Consider the following 23,312-nt stretch of genomic DNA (forward strand, 5'->3'; position numbering starts at 1 on the left):
CAGCCATACCACCCTGAACACGCCCGATCTCGTCTGATCTCAGAAGCTAAGCAGGGTCGGGCCTGGTTAGTACGTGGATGGGATATACTCTGTTAAATACTTCATGGTTTCAGCTGTACTCATGCGATAAAACCTTCCATGAATGCTTGTTTATCCTTGAATCAATTTTTATTGTCTTATATTTTCAAAATAAGACTTTCCATCAATCTTATCTTGCCTTCTATCTTTTACAAACTTAAAATTGTAATTTTTGATCCTCTAATCACCATGCTATAGAGAAATGTTCCAGAAGAAGTTTACTGGATATTTGTTAGTATTGGAAAAAATCCACACCTTTGTGATACTAAATGTTTCTATATGTGAGCAGGATATGGTCTCATAAAAATTTTTTAAACAATTTTTCTGAATCTAAATCACTTGGTAGATTATCTTTCAGATTTAACTAAAATCTCTATATTACTGATACATTTACTACACTGATACATTAGAGGCAACTGATAATACATTTATCTTTTATCTAGCTAATACACTTAACTTTCCCTTTTAGAAATATTCATTATTTTTATTGGAAAGGCTGATTTACAGAAAGAACAAGAGACTGAAGGAGAAATCTTCCATTCACTGGTTCACTTTCCAAATGGCTGCAATGGCTGTGGCTGAGCAGATCCGAAGCCAAGAGCCAGGAGCTTCTTCAGTTCTCCAACGTGAGCGCTGGTCCTAAGGGTTTAAACTATCCTCTTCTGCTCTCTAGGCCTCAAGCAGGGAGCTATACGGGAACTGAAGCAGCTGGGAATGAACCAGCACCCACTGAGATGCAGGCACTGAAGTAGCCAGTTGAGCCATCATCATGGCCCCTTAACCATTGAATATTTAAGAACTTTTCTGGTGTAGATATTCTGGCATGTTCCTACTTAGTCATCGTCCTGTATTTGCAATTTACCTTAATTCTTCAGCTTTTATTTTTCTTATCATATTTAGTGGGTTAGAATTCCTACACCATGTTTCAAAAATAGGTATTATGATTCCTGATTTAAAGGGATTGCCTCAGCGGCTCTATTATTATGTACACCGTTATTTCTAAGAATCTGTCTGGATGAGACAGTCCTCTTCAAATTAGAACATGTTTAAGGATTTATCCAAAAAACATGATTGCTTATAAGATCATTTTTTTCTGAAGTTACTGCACATTGCAGGGTTAGTAGATTTTCACTTCATGTTGATTATGCTGACTTAAGAGATTATTAATTGTAAAGTATACTACCATTTCTGGGAAAAATTCAGATTGGCTACAACAATATTTTTGAATTGTCATATTTGGTCTGCTCTTACTATGACTTTTAGGTAAATTTTTTCAATTATTTAGTTGTTTACTAAATAAACAGCTAGTTCAATATTAAGTAGTTACAATAATTAACAATTAACAAGTTGTTCGATTTTTTACAATTTTGTTTGATGTTATTTTCTGGCCTATACACTTGCATGGGAAGATTTAAAATGAACAGCTTTGCTTTCACATAAAACCTTGATGTACTATATATCTAACATTTCTTTTTTTGTTTCATTTCTTATCTTCACCACTAACTTACCAGAAAATGTCAGCTTTTCAAGAATAAAGGTAGTAGCATTTGCTTATAGTTGTAGAAACAGTATACAGCATGTTATTTCTCAAAAGAATTAAATTATATTACTAAAAAACTGGTAACATTTAGTTTCAGATTTGCCTCTATTTCTTCTGAGCCATTTAATTAAGACTGGCAGGAATTGGAATGTGGCACAGCACGTTCACTAACTGCCCATGGTATTTGCATCCCGATCCCCACCTGACACTGACTGATAAAGTTCTAGTCTCTCGACCTCAGCCACGTGAAGAATGAGCTATTGGGGAGAAGGTTCCTGTCTCTTCCTTTATTTTTCTGCCTTTCAAATAAATAACAAATCTCAAAAAATCAAAATAGACTGCATTGAATCAATGCTCTTATTCATGTATTAGGACCTCAATAAAACTGAAATCATATACTGCAATCACAAATTTCATGTAATCCATTGAAAACAGAATTATAAATTAGTGCATATTCAGTATTTCTTAATTTCTTATCATCATTATAGGAATGTTTATTTTCTCACTATTAGATACAAGACTATGTCAGGTTTCAAATTTGTTCAGTCCTCAAACCCTGAGGATTTGGGGGGGGGTACCAAAGGGAGTTAACAATTAATTAATGAAATGCATTAATGTCTCTGCACTGATACTGGAGCTGTAAATTTCTCCTTCTAGTTATTTCCAAGTTTGACACAGCCTGTGTTGTGAGCTGCAAGTTAGTTCAGGACTGTACATTTCATCGTTGTATGATGATTCTTATTTTGTCTAATAGAACTTTTCCGCATGGTGTATCTTGCTTAGTGTTTTTATAGCTTATTCTTGCTTTCTTAACATTGTGGACTTTGTGGATATTTGTGTTTTAGATGTGCTTTTCATTCTCAGCATCATTAACACACTGAGCCATATCATAGCATAAGACCAAAGGGAAAATATATGCACCAGTGTACACTTACAAAATAGTCACTTGGGCCCGGCACCATGGCGTAGTGGTTAAGATCCTCGCCTTGCACACGCCGGGAACCCATATGGGCGTCGGTTCTAATCCTGGCAGCCCCACTTCCCATCCAGCTCCTTGCCTGTGGCCTGGGAAGGTAGTCGAGGATGGCCCATGGCCTTGGGACCCTGCACCTACATGGGAGACCCAGAAGAAGCTCCTGCATTTGGATTGGCTCAGCTCCAGCCTTTGCGGCCGCTTGGGGAGTGAGTCATCGAACGGAAGATCTTCCTCTCTGTCTTTCCCCTCTGTATATCCACCTTTCCAATAAAAATAAATAAATCTTTTAAAAAATAGTCACTCATTCAAAGGGAAAGAACAAAAATGAATAAATACTATACAACAAAATGTACATATAGAAATACATTTTCCAGTCTTGCCCAATCTGTTTCTTGTTAATTGTTAAACTTAAGTGAGAGGTAGAGTTAAAAATTGGTAGGAACTGCTGCAGTCTAGTATTTCTTTTTTATTTTGGAACTTTTTTTTTGCTTCTATTACCTTTATGGTGTTGCATGTTATATACTTTTGCTGTTAAACCAGTTGGCATATGAAGCATAGTTCCAGGTAGGATCATTCCAACACCCTGCCTTACCTGAGTCTTGTTATAATTCTTGCTCTGTCTCTTCAGTCTTTCTTTTTCTTGTCTTTATTTATTTTTTGCTAAAGAAAAAAATCATGACATACAGGGTAAAACAAATTCTAGTTTAGAGATGTGATGTGATGGTGCTGACGGCAAATATCATATAGTCTTTTGAATAATTTTTCAGTTTAGTTAGTCTCTATTATGAGCTTTTTAAGTATAAATGCTCTTCAGCTTATGACGGAGTGATGTCCAATCACTACTATAAACAATACAAATTGAGGGCCCAGCAATTAGCCTAATGGCTAAAGTCCTCGCCTTGCACATGCTTGGATCATATATGGTCACCGGTTCTAATCTCTGCAATCCCGCTTCTATCCAGCTCCCTACTTGTGGCCTGGGAAAGGAGTCAAGGATGGCCCAAAGTCATGACACCCTGCACCCACGTAGGAGACCTGGAAGAGATTCCTGGCTCCTGGCTTTGGATTGGTGCAACTTCAACTGTTGCAGTCACTTGGGGAGTAAATCAACAGATGGAAAATTTTCCTGTCTGACTCTTATCCTCTCTGTATATCTGACTTTCCAATAAAAATAAATCTTTGAAGAAAAAACAACACGAATTGAAAAATACCACAAGATTGCAAGAATTCACCTAGCCTGCTGAACATTGTAACTGAGCAAGATAGCACTGCAGAGTGTCAGGTGTCTCCCATTATGATGTGCGACTCTGTTTACAGCTAGTCTATTCTGCTGCTACCTAGGAACTGAAGCAGGTCATCTCACATATTGTTAGTGCAGGGAAAGGACCAAAATTCAAAATAAGATTTCTACAGAATGCATTCTGCTTTTGCATTGTAAACTCAAAAAATCCTAAATCTCGCTATCTATGTCAATACAACTTGAGTCCTTCCCTCAAGTTTGGACAGCATGTGCCCCAGGTGGGGGTGAAGATGAGTTTAGTATTTTCTTTCAAATATTATTTACAAGGACCATTGAATGATATCCTGCTATTTCTTGCATTCTTTCTCCACATATAATACCCTCACAGTCTCTGTTTCTATTTATATACATACTTGCTAATCTGTTCACTGTTTTTAGTTGCACATCAACCTTTTGGGGGGAAACACATTTTTTCTTTATGAATACATGCTTTAAATATAAACTGAATGCGAGTCTAGTGGTGGAAAATTTGTATTTCATATGTATTCCTCCTTACGTACAACTGATAAGTCAGCTGAAAATATAACTCTGTCAGTTGAATTCTCTCTTAACTTCAATGGTTCCCACTTCTTGTCTTCTGGTTTCCATCAAGATTATTAAGAAACATAAAACTGGCCATTTTGAAAATTCATTTCTTATACTTTGCCTTTTCCTTTGTTAGTCTTTGGAAGGTCATTAGGTTTATAATGCAGTATCTGTGTATATGCATCTTTTTCTTAGCCAATTTGGACTTTAAATTCATATCATTCCCCAACTTTGGAAAATTTTTATTTTTTCCCTACACATACTATCTTTCATTATTTTTTTGACATTTTAATTTGCTTCATTTGTAAGGCTATCTTAATTTATAAATTTGTTTGTAATCTTTTTTTCATGTTATCAAGATACTCTTAAAAATGTTTTTGCACAAATTTACCTAAGGGAAAGAGCTATTCCAAGTTTGTTTGAAGATTAATAAAATCACCATGGGTCAGAGAGGAAAGGAAGCTCTTGCCCTTAATTCCAATGAACATAAAATATATTAGTTAATATGATCTGCCTGAATGCTAGTTTTAGGAAAGTGAATTAACCCGCTAGTAATAAAAAAGTAAAATATACAATGAAACACATTAGTAGCAAATCTCTTCTGTGAACACACAGAGCAAAAAGCAGTGGTAGACATGATGTATAATACAAATACAACACAAATTAGTTATGATGACTCATACATTAGGACATCAGTGCTCTAAAGGAACATATTCTCTAAAATAACAGGAAATATTCATTTACATAATAAATATTCTAGAGTGTGATGTTGGCACCATTCAAGTTATTGAATGGTAGGAGGGCTTATTATACAAAGTGAATCAAGCTGGCTCTGTTATTTATAATAGTAACAAAAACGTTTATTGATAGTTTGATTGTAGTTAATTCATAAGATCCATGATTAATGTTATAAAAGGGTCACAAATTAAAGTCAAAGACTAAAGGAAGTAATCATGGGTACTAATAAATTGCTCTGTGAAAGTTTGGCTACCCTTGCAGATAATGATGTCACCAAATGATGAAAGAATAGCTAAGTAGCCAACAAAGTGCCAGTGCTTGGCCAGCAGTTCCATTGCATCACCCTTGGCCAAAGCCCCTGAAAGATGAATATAGATGTTAAAAGAAAATGAAAATTCCTAAGGATGCAAGCTTCAGACCATATTACTCTCCTTAAAACTTGATTCCATCAAGAATTAAACTATTTTAACGGGTTTGAAAGAGAAGAGGATGACAGAAGACACAGATGTGTGGTACCTATTGAAACCATACTAGCTGACATGTAATACATAAGCTGCAGCTTCCATTTCCTAGGCTGCATTCTGCACCTGTGAGGTTACCACACACTTTTCAATACCTGAAATGGAGAACGGCCTCGGGTCGACCAGAGGTATTTTGCTGCCATTTGCTGCCATAAACTGAACTACACAAGTAAGTTGAGAATAGTCTCAAAAAAGGAGGTGAAACAGGAATGTAAATACATATTGAATAACGTCACAAAGCAAAATGTTAATGATGATAGAAAGCAGACTGCTGGCTTCCTGGAATGGAAGATTAGAGTAAAACACTGAGAACAAAGCACACAACAAAACGTGCCAAAGGAAACATTATACAACTGCTCAAAACTCATCAAACTGGACGTATCAGTGGGTATGTTTTAATGTATGCAAATCACACTTTAGGAAAGTAGATTTAGAAAGAAAATAATTTTGTGTGATATTGCCCTATACCAAAATAAGAACATGTTCTATAAAATCTCATTTTTTCTTATAAATGTATACAAATGAATATTTTCAAAACAAAAAATACATAAAAATAACAACAAAATTACTTGTACAAGTAAATGTTGTTCACAGAAAAGCAAGCATTTCAAATGCTTGTTTTGTGAGGTATCTGCTAATTCATGCAATCCCAGGGCTCCATCGGCCTGAATTCTAGTATAAAACGTTGAACTCTGATGGAAACTTCCTGACTAGTCCTTCATCTTTTTGGTTTTCTTTTGCCCTAGATCACTCCTAAAGGAACCACATAGATCAGTCTTTCACTGCTTCATTCCGTCTCAGGAAGAAATGGAATAAGTATTGCAAAAGCACTTTTTACTAATGAGATATGGCATTATACTTGCAGTATATAAATTGCTTTGATTCAAGACTGTAATGTCATCAACACAAAACCCAAATATGCCAAAGTTTCGAGTCAAACATTACTGAGGACTCTCACTAGTCATCCCCAAGGAGGATGTTTTGGATATCGCAAAACAGGGTGAAATCATAAAGAAAAAAGTGGAACTTTAAGTTCATGTCAGCCTCCGCAGAGTTTGGACAACATACTTACTAAAGTTGCTTTCCCCTTTGATTTTTGCCTTGAAGGAATAACAGAAGTTAGTAATTGGTCAGAATATAGTAATAGAGAGCTGTTTTTATGATATCCAAAATCATTAATCATGATTCTTAACTATCAATTCTCAATCTGTTAGCAAGCTTTTCCTTACTTAAGGCTCATAAACTTGCAAGACTTTGTAGACTGGGTAGTTATTGTAAACAAGTTAATCTAAAATTAACTCTATATATTAATTAAGTCTATATAATAATTAAGTCCATATTTAAATCAAGTCTCCGACACTAACATAAACAAGGTTACTACTACCCAAAATCACCCAGCACCACTGGAGAAAAGGGCAAAGTGCTGAACTATGCTGATTAAAGGAAGCTTTTTAAAGTGAAACTCTTTTAAAACATCAAATTAAAAAGTGTTTAGATACTGTTACTACCTGTGGAATATCAATCTGTGTTATCAACTTGGATATAAATTGAAGAATGTTTCACACAGGGAATTCCCTAGAATGGCAACCTGCTCCTCAATTTACCATTCTACTCATTTCTTTCAATTTCATTCATTTGCACTCCTGCTGAAAACACTTTCTCATAGAAAAGACAATTGCCAAGAACTGGCAGATTGTAAAAGCTTACGTTTTCATTTGTTTGCCAAATTGCTCTAATATAATTCACAAAGGCTCTGTTTACTGAGTAATATCATTAATGATTAACATAATACTGTGAATTGAAGACATTCTTTTTGGACTACATCCAGACCTTTAAAAAATGGGTTCCACTAGGAAATCAATGGCTTATATTAAAACATACTATTCTGAAGAGTGAAACAACACAAAAATCACTTTAATAAATGTATTTTCAGGGGCTGGCACAATGGTTCAACTAGCTAAGACTCCATCTGCAAGTACTGGCATCTATTATGGGTACTGGTTCATGTCCAGCCTGCTCCACTTTTGATCCAGCTCCTTAGGAAAGCAGCAGAAGATGGCTCAAAGCCTTGGGACCCCATTCCTGCTGCATGGGAGCCCTGGAAGAAGCTACTGGCTCTTGGCTTAGGATAGTGTCAGTTCCAAATATTGCAGTTCTTTGAGGAGTGAACCAGAGGAGATCTCTCCTCCTCTCCCTAAATACGTCTTTTCAATAAAAAGTAAATAAACCTAAAAAAAACTTGATGTCCTAAAAATATGCTCAAATTACTGTGAGATACTTTTTCTCACACAGGTTCCTACAGGTATTAACATACTTTGCTTTACAAATTCAGCTTTCATTTCAAACACTTCTGAAAATACATAGAGCTGAAAAATTGGTCAACTAAATAACATGTTAACTTTTGCTCTTTATATTATTCTAAGTAAATTTTATGAGCATTTGTTTTTATTGTTCTTTTACTTATTTAAAGTCACGAATTATCAGAATGTGTCAATTAGGAAAATAGCATGAGAGTCAATTTCTTACGTCTTTTCAAAAAGTACTTCAGTCTAAATAAGAAGCTCTGAAATGTATTTTCCACCTAAATTATAGCTAATTAGTCCACTAGTTCATAATCTAACAGTCACCACCTGAGACCTACTCTGAAAATCCCAACTTGACTTCTGAAACCAATCATGAGCCTTGATTCATTTAATGCCTCTATTTTTAAGAAGAGGCATGAAATCATCTAAGAATCATAAAATAGTCAACACTACACTGTGAGCAGTTAAAAGCAGAGAAACAAAAAATGGGGCAGGGCATCAACAGCAAAAGACAGAGAGAGAGGCCAACCCAGACTGCACAAGTTATCAACGCTAAGTAAGACAAACTTATGAAAGAGTATTGGAAAGTACTTTCCAGATCTTAGTTTGGAAATTCTAGACATAATAATTTCAAAGAACCTTGCTAAACTCATCCCAGTGAAAATTTTATTTGGGTTACTCAAGGATTTGGGGAGGTAATAACAAGGTTAACAAAAAAAAAAAAAAAAAAACTACTGATTACTTAGGGAGATGTGTCCATGTTAATGGATCAAGAAACATTAAAATGAACTGTATCACCTTACATCTAAACCACACTTTTGGCATTCTATCCAAAATCTAGGTAACCCACCATTCTAAAGAAGGTTTCTATGTTTCCTTCTGGTGATTTGATAGAATTGGATCTTACATTGAATCTTTGGTGGATTTTTAGTAGATTTTCTATTTTAGTTGTATAGGTCTTGTCTTATTCTTCTACCTGTGGATGGATACCAAACTTTCCCAATATCATTTATTGAAATGGCTGTCCTTTTCCCAGTAATGCATTCTTGGCACCTTTGCCAAAAATCGATTGACACAGAAACATAGATCTTCAGCAATAGTCACAAGTTCATCATTCTGCTATATAAGAGTATCATGACACTGTAGGTATAGACAATGGTAGAAAAAGTCCAGCATTCTATTGTTGAAATACATTTAGCAGATTCACTAAGAGTCCTTTCTTCTGGGAGTTGAGATGCATACTGCAATGTATTTTTACTTCACAGTATATGTGACTCCACTATACAGTTGCTTTAAATACACACATACATACATATATATATATATACACACATACACACACATATTTAAGTTTTAAAATTAGGTTTTAGGAATTTATAACTGTATACAATAAGTAATCAAACATTTATATTGAACACTCTTGTTTTATAAGCACTCCCAGTTCCCATTCATTAAACAAAACTCACATGAAGTCCTGTAGTGAAGCTCTCCTGAGAACACAGGCATCTATAGGGCTGACCTGTGGTGTCACAGACATCGGCATGACCATGGCACTGACACCTGTAACACAAGCAGCACGTAACACTTGAGAATCGCCAATTACCCAACATGGAGCACCAGCCTGCCTACCCAACACTAAAGCGGGTTCTCTCTACAGTTATTCTTGAGAGCTCAATTAACTCTAAAACATAAGTATCGAAAGAACTGTCTCCAAAGTACAAGGTGCACAGAATTTTAAAGGTAAATTTCTTTTTTTTTTAGAATAATCAATCGTTTCTTTATTATAAAAGCCAAGTTGATACAGTATAAACGAAGCTACATTTTATATGCATCTAAAATCAAACATTTGAAAATTATTAATATTATTTATGTTTCACTATCAACATTTTAAAGAATATATCCAAATTTCACAGTTGGCTATCTGGATGAATTATAAATTGTGTTTCTACTGTAGGAGAATGTTGATATCACTTTAAAGATTTATTTATTTTTTTATTGGAAAGCCAGAGGGAGAGAGTAAAAGAGGAAGATCTGCTGTCCGATGATTCATTTTCCAAGTGGCCGCAATGGCTGGAACTGAGCCGATCTGAAGCCAGGAGTCAGGAGCCAGGAGCCTCCACTAGGTCTGCCATGCAGTTGCAGGGACCCATTAAAGGTAAATTTCAAACCATTTGGTGACTGGGGTGAGGAGGTGTGGAACTGGGTATACCCACATCCAACATAAAACAGATTTGTCAATGGAACATAAAAGCAAAACCAAGAAGATGAAGTTAAGGATAAACAGAAAAATGTTTCTCATATCACCCAAAGTAATACAATGAATATCTAATAGCAAACTGTATTATACTATTACTTAATAAATAATTCTTGCAAATCTATATTCTATAAAAGGTATATGCGTTTTCTATGACAACTTTTTGTAATGTACCCTATGTGTACAATTTCATATCAGTATTGACATGCCTTGCTTTTTACAGATGTTTTTTTAAATCAAAGTGAGTCAGGTTTTGTTATAATTGGGTGTTCATAAGTTATTTAGGACAAATATTCCTCATGAAATAGTCAAGTCAGCTAGACCAGACTTCACACTTACTGAACTGTGCTTGCGAGAGCAAACCTAGCTCCAGCACTTTTTTTTCAAAATATGTGAAAATTGCCTTTTAAAAGGATCTAAGTTAAATATCTCATCATTTAGAACTAACTCAAATTCAGAGTATCATTTCTGATACTCTGATCATTTCTGATCATTTCTATTCTAACCTCATTAAATTTTGTAAATTTATTTCTAATTCCTCTTCAAAATCTAAAGTGGAAGACTGTTTCACAATGTGAGCTTGGAATTTTGCTTGTTCTAAAATCTTAATGTATTTTAAATATGACAAAAATGTTATTGAAAATAAATGTATAGCAAAAATGAAGACCCTTACCTCCCACTGATGGTGATTTCATCCACCGCATAATATCTGTGCTCGTGGTTGACGGTATGCTCAGTTGTATAATACTGTCCTTGAAAGTGAAATCTTATTTGGGTGGCTTTTACAAATTCTTGAAGAGACGGGGTATTATAGAAGTCATTGTATCCAGGGCGATAATTTGGTCCAGGTGTCAGGATGCTAAATGTGACATTGCCATGGGAATATGGAGGAAAACTGTTGATGAAAGAGATGTAATATTATGAAAAATTCTAATTTGCACAAAATACAAATCATACTTTTGAGACAGTATAGCACAGTATCACTATAAGCACTATATTCTGAGAAACCAAACAATCCAATGTGCTGTAACCAAACAATTCAAGGTAGTCACAAAATGTCAAAATTATTTCCTTGTGAACATAATGAAAATTCTCTAATAGAGATAAAATTCTGAACATTTCAAAATCATGTTTCAGAACACTAGTGAAATGATAAAGAAGAGTTGCTCTAAAAGATTTGCAAGAGCTTAAACCTTAGAACTGCATTTGGAGAAAAGACCCAGGAAAATCTGCCTCAAGCAACTGGATGAACAAGTGGTTCAGAATTACATATAGCTTTAACAACCTGTAATTATTTTAAAGTTTACTAAACATGAGTGAAATTGGTATCTTTTCATCTCATCGTTTATAGTCCTTGTCTAAATCCATGGTTGTGTCTATATCTGTATGTTTTTTGTTCTTTACACTTGAATTTCTCATTTAGTGGAACATTAACTCTTTGACTATAACAAATTAAAACTATATTATCTTATCCTTTTCAGGTTGGGCCCTACAAGATGACTCATGCAAAAGAGCTGGTGAGAAGGGCCATTCTGCCTTCAGTGATTCAAGAGTCCAACAGCAACACTGGCAAGCTCATCATCAGAGTAGGCTTGAAGGAACATGCCTAGAGCCCTGGAAGGAGACAGGGACTCCAGGTGTGAGCATTAATGCCAAGCTCAGTGAAACTATCTTGGCTGCAAAGGAATGTCTCTTAGCACATCCAAATGAGATTGTCCAGAAACCATAATGAAGATGAAGACTTGCCAAACAAGTTCCATACTTCCATTAGTTGTACCTGCTACCATTTTCAAAAATCTTCAGACAATTAATGGGGATGATAATTGATTTAAAATATTAAAATAATTTATATATTAAAATAATTTTAAATAATATACAGATATAAAATCAGAATGTAAAAAACCAAGTAAAGTTTAATGGGGATGATAATTGATTTAAAATATTAAAATAATTTAAATATTTAAATAATTTTAAATAATATACAGATATAAAATCAGAATGTAAAAAAACCAAGTAGAAAAATACATGAATGGAAGTGTTATGTTCTTTGAAATGTGTCAATGTACATCATATCTGTTCTTTTATATTCATAAACCTAAATACTTTTTAAAAAGAAAGTGGACTGTGAAGAGATGTCTCTACCAGACCAACTAGTCAGCTCGCCTCTAGATACATTTAGACCAAATTCCCAGTGAAAATAAATGCAAAAACTTAAAAATGCTGACTAATCAAATCCAATGATACACCGAAAGATTATTCACCTGAACCGTGTGGGATTTATCCCAGGGATGTTTCAACATATACAAATACACATAGAAAATATACTAGCATACTACATGAATGAGATGAAGAATAAAACCCACATGATTATCTCAATAGATGCCAAGAAACCACTGGATAAAATACAACCTTCCATGAAAAAAAAAAAAGAAATAAACGGTTGAAAAATGGGTGTGAAAGCAATTTAAATGACAAACCCAGAACTAGTATCATATTGAAAAAGTGGAAGCTGGAAGCATTTTCCCTAAGATCCTGATTCAGACAGGGATATGGGAGATAGTTCTGCATCTTGTAAATACAGCATTTAGGCAAGAAAATTAACTGGGGGTGGGGTGGGGGGCAGGTGGTTGCATAGCAACCTCCACCTTATCCTCCTAATCCTCCACCTGTGATGCTAGCTAGTTGGTACCCTAGCTGCTCCACTTTTGAGCTAGCTCTTTATATCTGGCTTGTGAAAGCAGAAGAGAATAGCTCTTCCTGAGTCCCTGCACCCCATGGAACACCTGGAGTAAGCACCTGGATCCTGCCTTTGAATCGGCTCAGTGCCCATCATTGCAGTCATTTAGGGAGTGAACCAGTGGATAGAGGACCTCAATCTCTGTCTCTCTGAAAATTCGCCTTTCAAATAAAAATAACCTTATTTTTTACAAAGAAAAAGAAATGAAAGGATAGAAATTAGAATTGAGGACGTCAAATTGTCCTTGTTTGCAGAAGACACAATCCTTTGTATACAAATCCAAGAAGGTCACCAAAAGCCTATTGGAACTCATAGGAGAATCAGGCAAAATTGCAGGATATAAAATCAATAAACAAAAGCTAATATCTTTCTGATTAAACCAAGAATAATCTGTATGAAAAAAAAAACTTGTAAGATCATTCCCACTCATCATAGCTACAAAAAATTAAAATACATTGGAATAAGGTTAACCTAGAATGTAAGAAAGTTCTACAACAAAAATTATAAACATTAAGGTAAAAAATAGCAGACACAGAAAATGAAGCAATTTTCCATGTTCATATGTTGGATGAAATTTGTATCAACAAATGTCCATCTATGAGTAGGTATGGGTATTGTCCATACATACCCAAAGCAATTTATAGATTTAGTGTGATCCCAACGAAAATCTTAAGTGTATTTTTTATAGATATAGACAAAATCCATACAAACACAAAACACCCTGAGTACCCAAAGCAACACTAAGTGATTCAAAACAAACCAGAAGCATCACAAAATCACATTTTCAAGACAGACCAAAAGACTGCTATAATTTTTTAAGTCTAGTATTGGCACAAAAATAGACATGTAGACCAAGGAAACAAAATAGATAGGGAATCAACTGGACTATTCAGCCATAAAAAAGTTACATCATTTCTTTTACAACAAAATGTATGTAATAGGAGATCATTCTGCTTTAGTAAATTTAGCCAGACTGAAATTTATGGTAGGTATTATATACAATACCAAGCAAAATTTAAAATATATTGATGAAATTAATATATTGGGATTCTATTATTATTAAACAATCATATATATTTCTCAATAGTGGTCTTTCCATGTGTTACTTGTTGAAGATTATTTAGAGGGACACTAAAATTGTGAGTTATGAAGTAAATGAAAATATCTTTCTGCAAAATTTTAAACAAAGAAATTATGGAGGGAGAACGAAGGGAAATACTATTGAGTATTTCCTAGTCTATAAAATGCATCTATAAATCAGTTGAAATTTGTTCTCTTTGCATTAATAATTTTTTAATGTTTTAAAATAAAAGATAGGAGGAAGGGAGAAAAATATTTTTGTCTTAGAATTGTACTTGTTTTTTGAAGTACATTATATCTGTTTTTTTATTATTTAAAACTTTTAAAATAAAGTGCACAGTTGGTATATGTCTACCAATCCAAAGACCTGGATTACCTCCAAGTTACTACAAGCATGCCAATTTATTAGAATTGTTTGATCAATATTCGTACGTGGAAAGCTGAAGACAGTTGACAGAATCAGGGTTTTTCAAATCTCCATTGTTCTTCATACCAAAAATACTGCAATTTCTAGCAAAATACTGCCAGTCCTCCCAGTCCAAATTGTCCTCCTTCTTCTTTTGAATCTGTATTGCTGTTGGTTGTGGACTAAAGAACTGAATGATAATATAAAACACCTGCAAAATGGATATGCTAATTAGTATTATAGTTTAAAGTTTGACCTGTTAGTAAAAATCAAATCATCTTGCTAGACTTTTTTAAAAAAGTGGCTTGTTGCAATTTATTTATAATCACATATTTATTGGATATCCAGAATTTCATATCCCCATAATAAAAGCAATATGTTCCATAATTGTGTATCAATCCTTCTCATGGATTTTACAGATCAAAGCATACATTAATACAAAGTTTGAGATAAAGATTTACAATGGACATTATTTCAATGAAATAAACATATATGTGTCTGTAGTTATTTAGAATTAGCATCACAGCTTTTACTAATTGTGCTGCTTAGTAATAAAAAGAACATTCTTACATTTTGAAATGCTATTTTGACAGAATTCTCTAGAAACACAGATCCTAAACATTATCTTGTAGATATTTTTCCATCATACACGATAAGGTCCTACCTTTGTGAAATTTCATTCAATTACACAGCTTAGGTTTCAACAAGTAGTGGATTATGCAGGAGTTTATCAACGTTCACGGAAAGGGGCTTGTGTTCTGCTGCAGAGGGTTAAGCTATCCCTTGTGTGGTATCTCATAGTAGAACATCTCTTTTAGCCCTGGATACTCTTTCAATCCAGTCTCTTGCAAAGGTGCAAGTCAGTGGAGGAAGCCCAAGTGATTGTACTCAGCAAGCACATGGAGCTAGTTTCAGGCTCTTATCTACTGTCTGAACCAGACTTCTGAGGAGTGAATCAATAGACAAACAATCCCCGTAGCTGCATATTCATCAATCTGCCTTCCAAATACGTACACAATCTTTTTTTTTTTTTAGAAAAAAAATCTATTGAGGAGAATTAACAGAGAAAAAGAAAGGGATGGGAGAAGAGGGTTCCATCCACAGGTCAACTCCTTAACTGGGCACAACAGCTCACACTGGGCCAAGAGATCCATCAGGGTCTCCCGTGTGGGTGGAAGAGATCAGGGCATGTGAACTATCTTTCACAGACTTCCCAGGTACAGTAGCAGGGAGATGGATCAGAAGTAGAGGCAGAGCTTGAATCTTGGGTACTCGGCTATGGAATATCAGCATCACAACACCACCCTAATCTGCTATATCACCATGTTAACGTTTAAAGATAAACTTATTTTGTGTGAACAAGTTTTGAAATTCATGTGGCATGCTTTCTTAATCCTTCTCGTACTTTTGGATGACTCATTGCATGCTAAGTTTTCTAAGTAAACATATCTCCTGTTCCATAACCTTTCATTATATCATCAAGCAAATATGTTCAAGGAATCATTCCAGGGTCCCTTGAATATGTTCTTATTGAGAAATGGGGCTTTGGAGATATAATTCACTGGAGTTCCATATCGTATCATCATGGATTTAGGGTGGGCATCATAAAGAAAAAGAGAATTGATACACACAAAGCAACAAGGAGCCATGTAAACATGGACCCCAGGTTTGGAGCACTGCTGGAGTCACAAAAATCCTCTTCCAGACATCTTGGGGGAGTGGGGAGAAGAGTGCTACCAACATTTTGATGCTGTATTTCTGATCTTTAAAACTATGACAACAATTTCTTTGTTCTTAAAGACATAAAATTTGGGTAAAAATTTCATGTGCAGTAGCCACAAGACACACACACACACACACACACCATTGTTTCTAATTACCTGATACGGTCCATTTTCCAAATCTATTGAAATGGTCACTCCTTGGTTCAGCTGGGTAATGTTTGCAAATACATGTGAAATCCATGAGGTACCAATATCATTGTCATTGACAAAAGAGAGCGGGTGGGCTTCAGGATTCAGCCGCAGCACCCTGTCATGGGCAGTGTCTTCTGCGGTATTAGGAATGCAGAACCGCTGCAGCCAGGGGTGGACACGAGGGTGGCTTCCAGGGCAGCGGCACTGTGGCTGGATGTGCAACTTTGGGAGATTACCAGAAAACACTTGTGCTATCTCTCTGTGGGAAACAGAAGGGAAACCATTAGAACAAATAGAGCTTCTAAGAACTGCCACACGTGGGTATCATTCTTTTAGTGTCTTGATGAATATCCAATCAGCTTTAATAATTTTCTGAATAGAATGGAAGAAAAAATTCAATTTTTGGCCAAATACTCAATAAACAAAATGCTAAGGAAAACCAATACATTTGTAAAAAAGCAATGCATTACCTCAAGAAGTTGCAAAAGCCCTAGTCTGATTATGAAGATACTTATTTAAATGTAATATTTCACTGTACCTATGACATAGAGAAGTAGCATTCATTGAGGTTGTTGAGGTAGCTTCCCACTGAGAAAAAAACAATCATTGATTTTGAATAATGAGATGTACAGATCAGGGCTCTAGTTCTTCCTTACCAAAGAAGGAAGAAAGTGAAATCATTTTAACTGCTTCTATCTTAGGTGAAAGGATGGAGGCCAAGGCCACTTGTCAGTGGTTTCCTGTGACTCATCAGTATAGATTCTGGCATCCTCACATGCTTCAATGGCTCACATCACACAGCAGCTGCCAAGAGACAAAGGAGCTTGCCAATTCCAAGCAGATGTATTTAATTTTTCCATTAAGGGTGATAGACCTGTTTTAGATCAGAATTAGTCATTCTACTTAAAGGCACACTTGCTCATCACACCTTTTTAGATATTTCAGAAGCCAACACCAGTCATCAAGGTCAGACTGGCCTCTTCTAGGAGTCCCAAGCAGGGCAACTGAGGAGTCATTTACTAAATCAGATGAAGTGACACTTGAGTAAAATCTCATTATTTTTCAGTGGATATATAGTTTTGAATGGAACCAAGAGTCACTTTCCAGAATGAATTCCTTGCCCTGCTGGAAAACTTCTTTAAAAACAATTGCAATTTTGCTTTTTCACATTTTAGATGATGGAGATCTTGGAGATAATAAGTGTATTGGCAGTAAATCTTCTCAATGATGTGTTCTGGTGTTATACCTTCCTTTATTCAAACATCTCCTGGGAAAGTGGACAATGAGAGAGACTGTCTATGGTGCCACTGGATCTGCCACTGACGACAGACCTGCCCAAAGAGCAATGCATCCCTAATTTACAAAAAGTAGTTCTGTTCCTGGAAAATTTACCACCCTACTCTACATCTTCCCTTGAAAACACAATCCTACTAAATTTTACTAGAAATAAATAAGATCAATTCATCCATAAAATTTGGTGTCATCATATCACTTGTTGAGAAAGAAATTTTGGGAACAATGTTACTGGACCCTTTCTGAATAGAATGTAAATCTTTGTGCCTTAGAGAAGCACCAGCACAAAACCCCAACTACTATCAAGATGAGAAGCAGTTCATTAAAGCAAGCCAAAGTCTACATCCCATTTGTTCACTGGAAATAGAAAAAAAGGTAACAAAAATACTTCAAATATTCATTCTTCTTTTCTCTGAGTCTGGCAACCCAACCTCTTGAGTTGTTTCCTATATACCAAAATAATTAATCATTTTCAGTGTTGCTCATTTTCTAGTAGTCATAAATTTAACCATTTTAAGAGATAAATATAACAGCTTCTTAAATATCAGAAATACTTCATATACAGAGTTTAAACAAATGTATCTCAAATTCTTTGTAGTGTTCACAAATTGAGTTTTCCTAGGAAAAATCTTTTGTAAAGCTTTTAATCAATTTCATATTATAGGACTTAGCGGAGAGTGGTTCTAGGGGATAATAAGTATAGACCAAGCCAAAACAAACACTGTAAACATTAATTAGGTGGCATTTGTCCTATGCTGTACAGATGAAAAATGTTATTTTCTTCACAGTAGTCTTATTTTACGTGAATTCAGCATTCTTTAACTTTGAGATTCAAATATTGTATATGATTACCTATTTGTAAGTGCCACTTCATATAATCGAAAATCTTGCATTCTTCCAACATACTGCTCAAAACCTGCAAAATACATGTATGTATGTATGAGACATCTCAGTTTATCAAGCAATAGTTCATACTCACGTGGCACTCCTTGGAAGTCACAAAGCTTTAAAACATGTTGATATGACTGTCCTTTCAAATTCATACTGATCAATATATACTCTACTAGTTCCACTTGATTGACTATGATACCACATTTTTTCCATGTTCATTGCAAGATTGTTATGTCTAACTAAATATCTTTGCATACTCTCTCTATACAAACTATACTGTTTGTGTTACCTTACTTACTGATCTGTGTTGTGACATTTTTCATGAATCCCCTTTGCAAACTAAAATTCTCATTCTCTCCAGTTCAAAACCCTCTATCATCTGAACCCAAAAGTTTGATTATCATATGCTCCCAGTTGTAATTTTCAAAGCATTGTCAAAAAAGAAGGTTCCCACAGTCACTTCCCACTGGTGCTAGGCTACAAACTCCAAAATCTATTTTGATTCCCTCAAAACTTAGATTGATATCTGGGTTGGAAAATCTCCAACAAAGAAGCATAAATTGAAGACCTCATACTTATGGGTACTGGCTCACATATCTCAAAAGAATCCTAGTTCAATCTTAACATTCATCACCTCATGAGAATTCTTCTAGGACAACCAGGTTTAAGCACCAAACTACAACAAATAGATGACCCTTTAAGTCCTAGGTCGATGCCAATATTCATCCATATAACACTATGTTATTAATTTTTTTAAAGATTTATGTTTATTACAAAGTCAGATATACAGAGAGAGGAGGAGAGACAGAGAGGAAGATCTTCCATCCGATGATTCACTCCCCAAGTGAGCCACAACGGGCCGATACACGCCAATCCGATGCTGGGAACCAGGAACCTCTTCCAGGTCTCCCACGCAGGCGCAGTGTCCCAAAGCATTAGGCCGTCCTCGACTGCTTTCCCAGGCCACAAGCAGGGAGCTGGATGGGAAGTGGAGCTGCCGGGATTAGAACCGGTGCCGTTATGGGATACCGGGGCGTTCAAGGCGAGGACTTCAGCCGCTAGGCCACGCCGCTGGGCCCTATGTTCTTAATTTGATTAGCAAATATTTATCTATAATTTCACTAACAATAAAACCCACAAGGGTTGACAATAGAAAAAAGAAAAAAAATCTTGTCTTTGTTCAATTTTCAATCATGAGAAAAATAAGTAAAAGGGTAAAACTCTAGCTAAAGTGTTAATCACAGATACGTAAGAGGATGGGCTCTGATGATTACCTCAAATCAAAACTAAATGTTTCGAAAATTAAATTTGGAGCACTTGCTAATTCAACAAATGACCACACTCCTCAAAGTAATTTTTAATGATTTCATCTTGACTCAGCCTTGATAACAATTTTAAAGAATGTTTGATTTATCTTTGCTACAATTTCTTGATAATGCCAGGGAGGAAAAAGGGCAGAGGAAAGATGTGTTGGATGAGCAATGGATGGATAATAAAACTGGCACACAGTATTATGAGATGTTAAACACAGAAAAAGGAAAAGACAACAGAACAAAGATTCAGATACATAAAGACAGTTTGTGTCAATGTGTATGAATATACATGAATATAGCATATAAAAATATTTTTATATTTAATATTAAAGGACATATTTTAGAAAATACCAATATTTTTTGTATTTGAATATTTTTATGAACAGAAATATTGTATTATATATTATATTATGTGTATTTTATATGATAATATAGATTGCTTATATATATATTAGAGAAAGCCATGTTTACTTGCTGGCCCTTGATCTCAGTTTTCCCTTTACTATACAAACAGATGCTCACAGGAAGATGTGCTCTCCACAGCTAGGGGATCTGACTTTCCTACTGGTAATTCTATCAGCCCTGTCTGCAAATACAGACATCTGCAAAGAATGAAAACAACTGTCCTTTCAAACACTGTGATCAACACAAAACTATAGGAAAAGCAAAGAAAAATTTTGTAGAAATCTTTAGATCTCCTGTACAGACTGCTCTGAAACCTCTACTTAATTTAAAGAAGGAACATGACAGTGTGTTCACCCAATTAATTAGCCAATCAGGCACCTTGGTTTGTACTATATTGACCTGATTCCAGGAACTCTATAAAGAATAGCATATTTTTTTAGAGATAGGAGGAAAATGAGGAAAAAATGCATCTGAATACAACCGATTGGGCATAGCATGTCTATGTGCTTCTGGTTGAGGATACAAAAGACAAACCAAGCAAAGCCAGCCCTTACAGTCTGACTTGGCCTGCTAGGTAAGAAGTAAAGGACACTAACCCTGCTTGCTTATCCTTCATCTTAACCCGTTCACACCCCAACCTGTCTTTCTTCCAACATCTTCACATACCATCTGGCAGCTTCACATATTACATTTTTAATGTCCCACAACTATTAAACTTTCTGGGGATGAAGATTTCACACTTCATTTTGCCTCTGTTACAATCCTGCCCCATCCCATCCTTCAAAGCCTCAGGTTGGAAGGATGTTCTGTGGGACACAAACTCTACCGCATGATAGTAATATGAGTTGATATAAGCTCACACTATTCTCCAAGTACAGGAGAGGATGGAATAAAATTGCATGGGAAACAAAATTGAAAGATAAGCTGATTTTAGCACCAAAAATGTTGAAATCCATGTGTATAGTTCCCCCCCCCCCCCATAAAATCCATTTCTCACAAACTTTTAGAAACGTTTATGTTAAATAAACTTCCCTGGCAAGATACCAGCTTTAGTACTTAGTCTTATTCACAGGCCTATTACACTCCTGGTACATGACAAATTGTTCAATAAATGTTTAATAATGAAAATGAAAGGAAAGAGGAAAGCAGAGAGGAAGGAGGATTCTTATAAAGTAGACTGGTGGAGGGAGCATGGTAGAGACCTATATGGTTGCTACAGAACAAATGTGGAGGTTGACCAGGGAAAGATAAATTAAAACCTGTGCAGTAGGATTTTAATTAATCAAAATAACTGTACATGTTTATTGGCTAGAGTGGGATATTTCAACATAGTTATTCAACTGATATTATCAAATCTGGGTACTTAAGAAGAATTTTGGAAGTCTCTGAAATCAGAAATTTTTATTTTTAAACAATCTTATAAGTTACATGATTTCCCTAAATATGGTGACTTAGTAAAAAAGATGTCAACTGGTTAGTGAAAGACAGAACTAAGAATTTTGAGGCACAGCCATGAAATCAAGAACACAGAAAGCTCCAGTGACAGAGGAGATGGAACACACCACAGTGTTCACTGAATACGAAGGTAAAGCCTGAGGACAGGAATGTTAGGTCAGGAGTAAAGAGACACTGGTCATTTCAGTGACCCCAGGAAAGAATGTGGTGGATTTGCTTTATGGCTGGAAAGGGATGCATGGAATCTGAGTAACTCTGATGTTGATTCTGACAGTTGTGAAACAGCTAAAAGGTTCCTACCACACACAGAACATGCTCTGTCCCAAGGAATTCCCCCCCAAAGGCATAAAATCATCATTCTAAGCTGACTCATGTCCCTAAAAGGAAGATATTGAAGTCTTCATCCCTGGTTTTATAAAGGTGACTTTATTCGGAAACAGAGTCTTGGAGGTATCAACAAGCAAAGATGAGGCTTAGAACTGAACCACGATATTGAACATCAGGTGTTGCGGTTCTGTCTTATGTTTATTCATTTGCAAATTCTATTGGAAGGATACTATGTGACGGGGACTTAGAAGCCTTTGAAAGATGCATAATTTAACAACACCACATTTCTTGTGTGTATGAAACTTGCATTCATACACAGATCAACATAATGAGTAATTTACATCGCATAAGAGAACAACAAAAAAAAACACCATGAGCTATAGAAAAATTGAGCAACTTGGAGAGTATGATAGGATATTATTGGGATTGTATATTCAAGAGAGGTCTCATTAAGATCATGGCATTGATAAGGGAAAGAAAGCAAATCTCCCAAACATCTAGGGACCAATTGTTCCAGGCAGGCATCAGGGAGTTCCCTGACCCCTACTGGGCTCACCATGATAGAGGAGTCAGTATTATGGAGGAGAAAGAGTAGAGGTGGTTATTGGAAGGTTAGCTCTAGGCAAGGAAGTGGCTGAAGATGATGGAAGTCTAAATTGTTAAGAAAGAAGGGCAGGCAGGCAGGCACAGAGAGAGAGAAGGAAGGAAGGCAGAAAGAGAAAGATAGAAACAGGGAGGGAGGGGGAGAGAGAGAGAGAGAAAAAAACAAAGAGAAAGAAAGAAAGAAAGAAAGAAAGAAAGAAAGAAAGAAAGAAAGAAAGAAAGAAAGAAAGAAAGAAAGAAAGAAAGAAAGAAAGAAAGAAAGAAAGAAAGAAAGAAAGAAAGAAAGAGCAGAGAGGAAAGAAGGGAGGACGGAAGCAAGCAATCAAGCCAGGTAGTCTATTCTTAGGATTTTAGTTACTATATTAATGCTTTTAGCAAAATGATAACCCAATAAAGGGTTGTGAAGAGAGGAGTAACACAATCCAAGGCTTACTCAATAGTATTGAGGCTGGAAGGTAAGGGGACAAGGATACAACTAAAAATACTGTTGAGAAGGAGATTATGATTACACAGGTAAAAAGGATAGTAGTCTGACCAGGGTGTTGCAAGTGGAGAAAAACCTTACAGAACTAGCAAATTAGAATTCCCTTTCTATATTTTAGTAACAGTTAAAGGAACATTCTGGTGCACAGATACAATGAAATATATTTT

The 23,312-nt window shown here is 35.5% G+C and overlaps 1 protein-coding gene across 1 annotated transcript in view; it reads right to left on the reverse strand.

Moving 5' to 3' along the window:
* USH2A (usherin) overlaps window positions 1-23,312 on the reverse strand; it is a 641,433-nt gene that overhangs the window by 565,188 nt on the left and 52,933 nt on the right. Inside the window, exons 4-8 of the mRNA XM_004578639.2 lie at window positions 18,520-18,583; window positions 16,339-16,633; window positions 14,485-14,669; window positions 10,909-11,130; window positions 9,448-9,541 (exon numbers count right to left, since the gene is read on the reverse strand). Of these exons, the coding sequence (XP_004578696.2) occupies window positions 9,448-9,541; window positions 10,909-11,130; window positions 14,485-14,669; window positions 16,339-16,633; window positions 18,520-18,583 (860 nt within the window). The remainder of the gene's footprint in view (window positions 1-9,447; window positions 9,542-10,908; window positions 11,131-14,484; window positions 14,670-16,338; window positions 16,634-18,519; window positions 18,584-23,312) is intronic.

This window comes from Ochotona princeps, chromosome 10, assembly GCF_030435755.1.
Source record: "Ochotona princeps isolate mOchPri1 chromosome 10, mOchPri1.hap1, whole genome shotgun sequence".
Lineage (NCBI taxonomy): Eukaryota > Metazoa > Chordata > Mammalia > Lagomorpha > Ochotonidae > Ochotona > Ochotona princeps.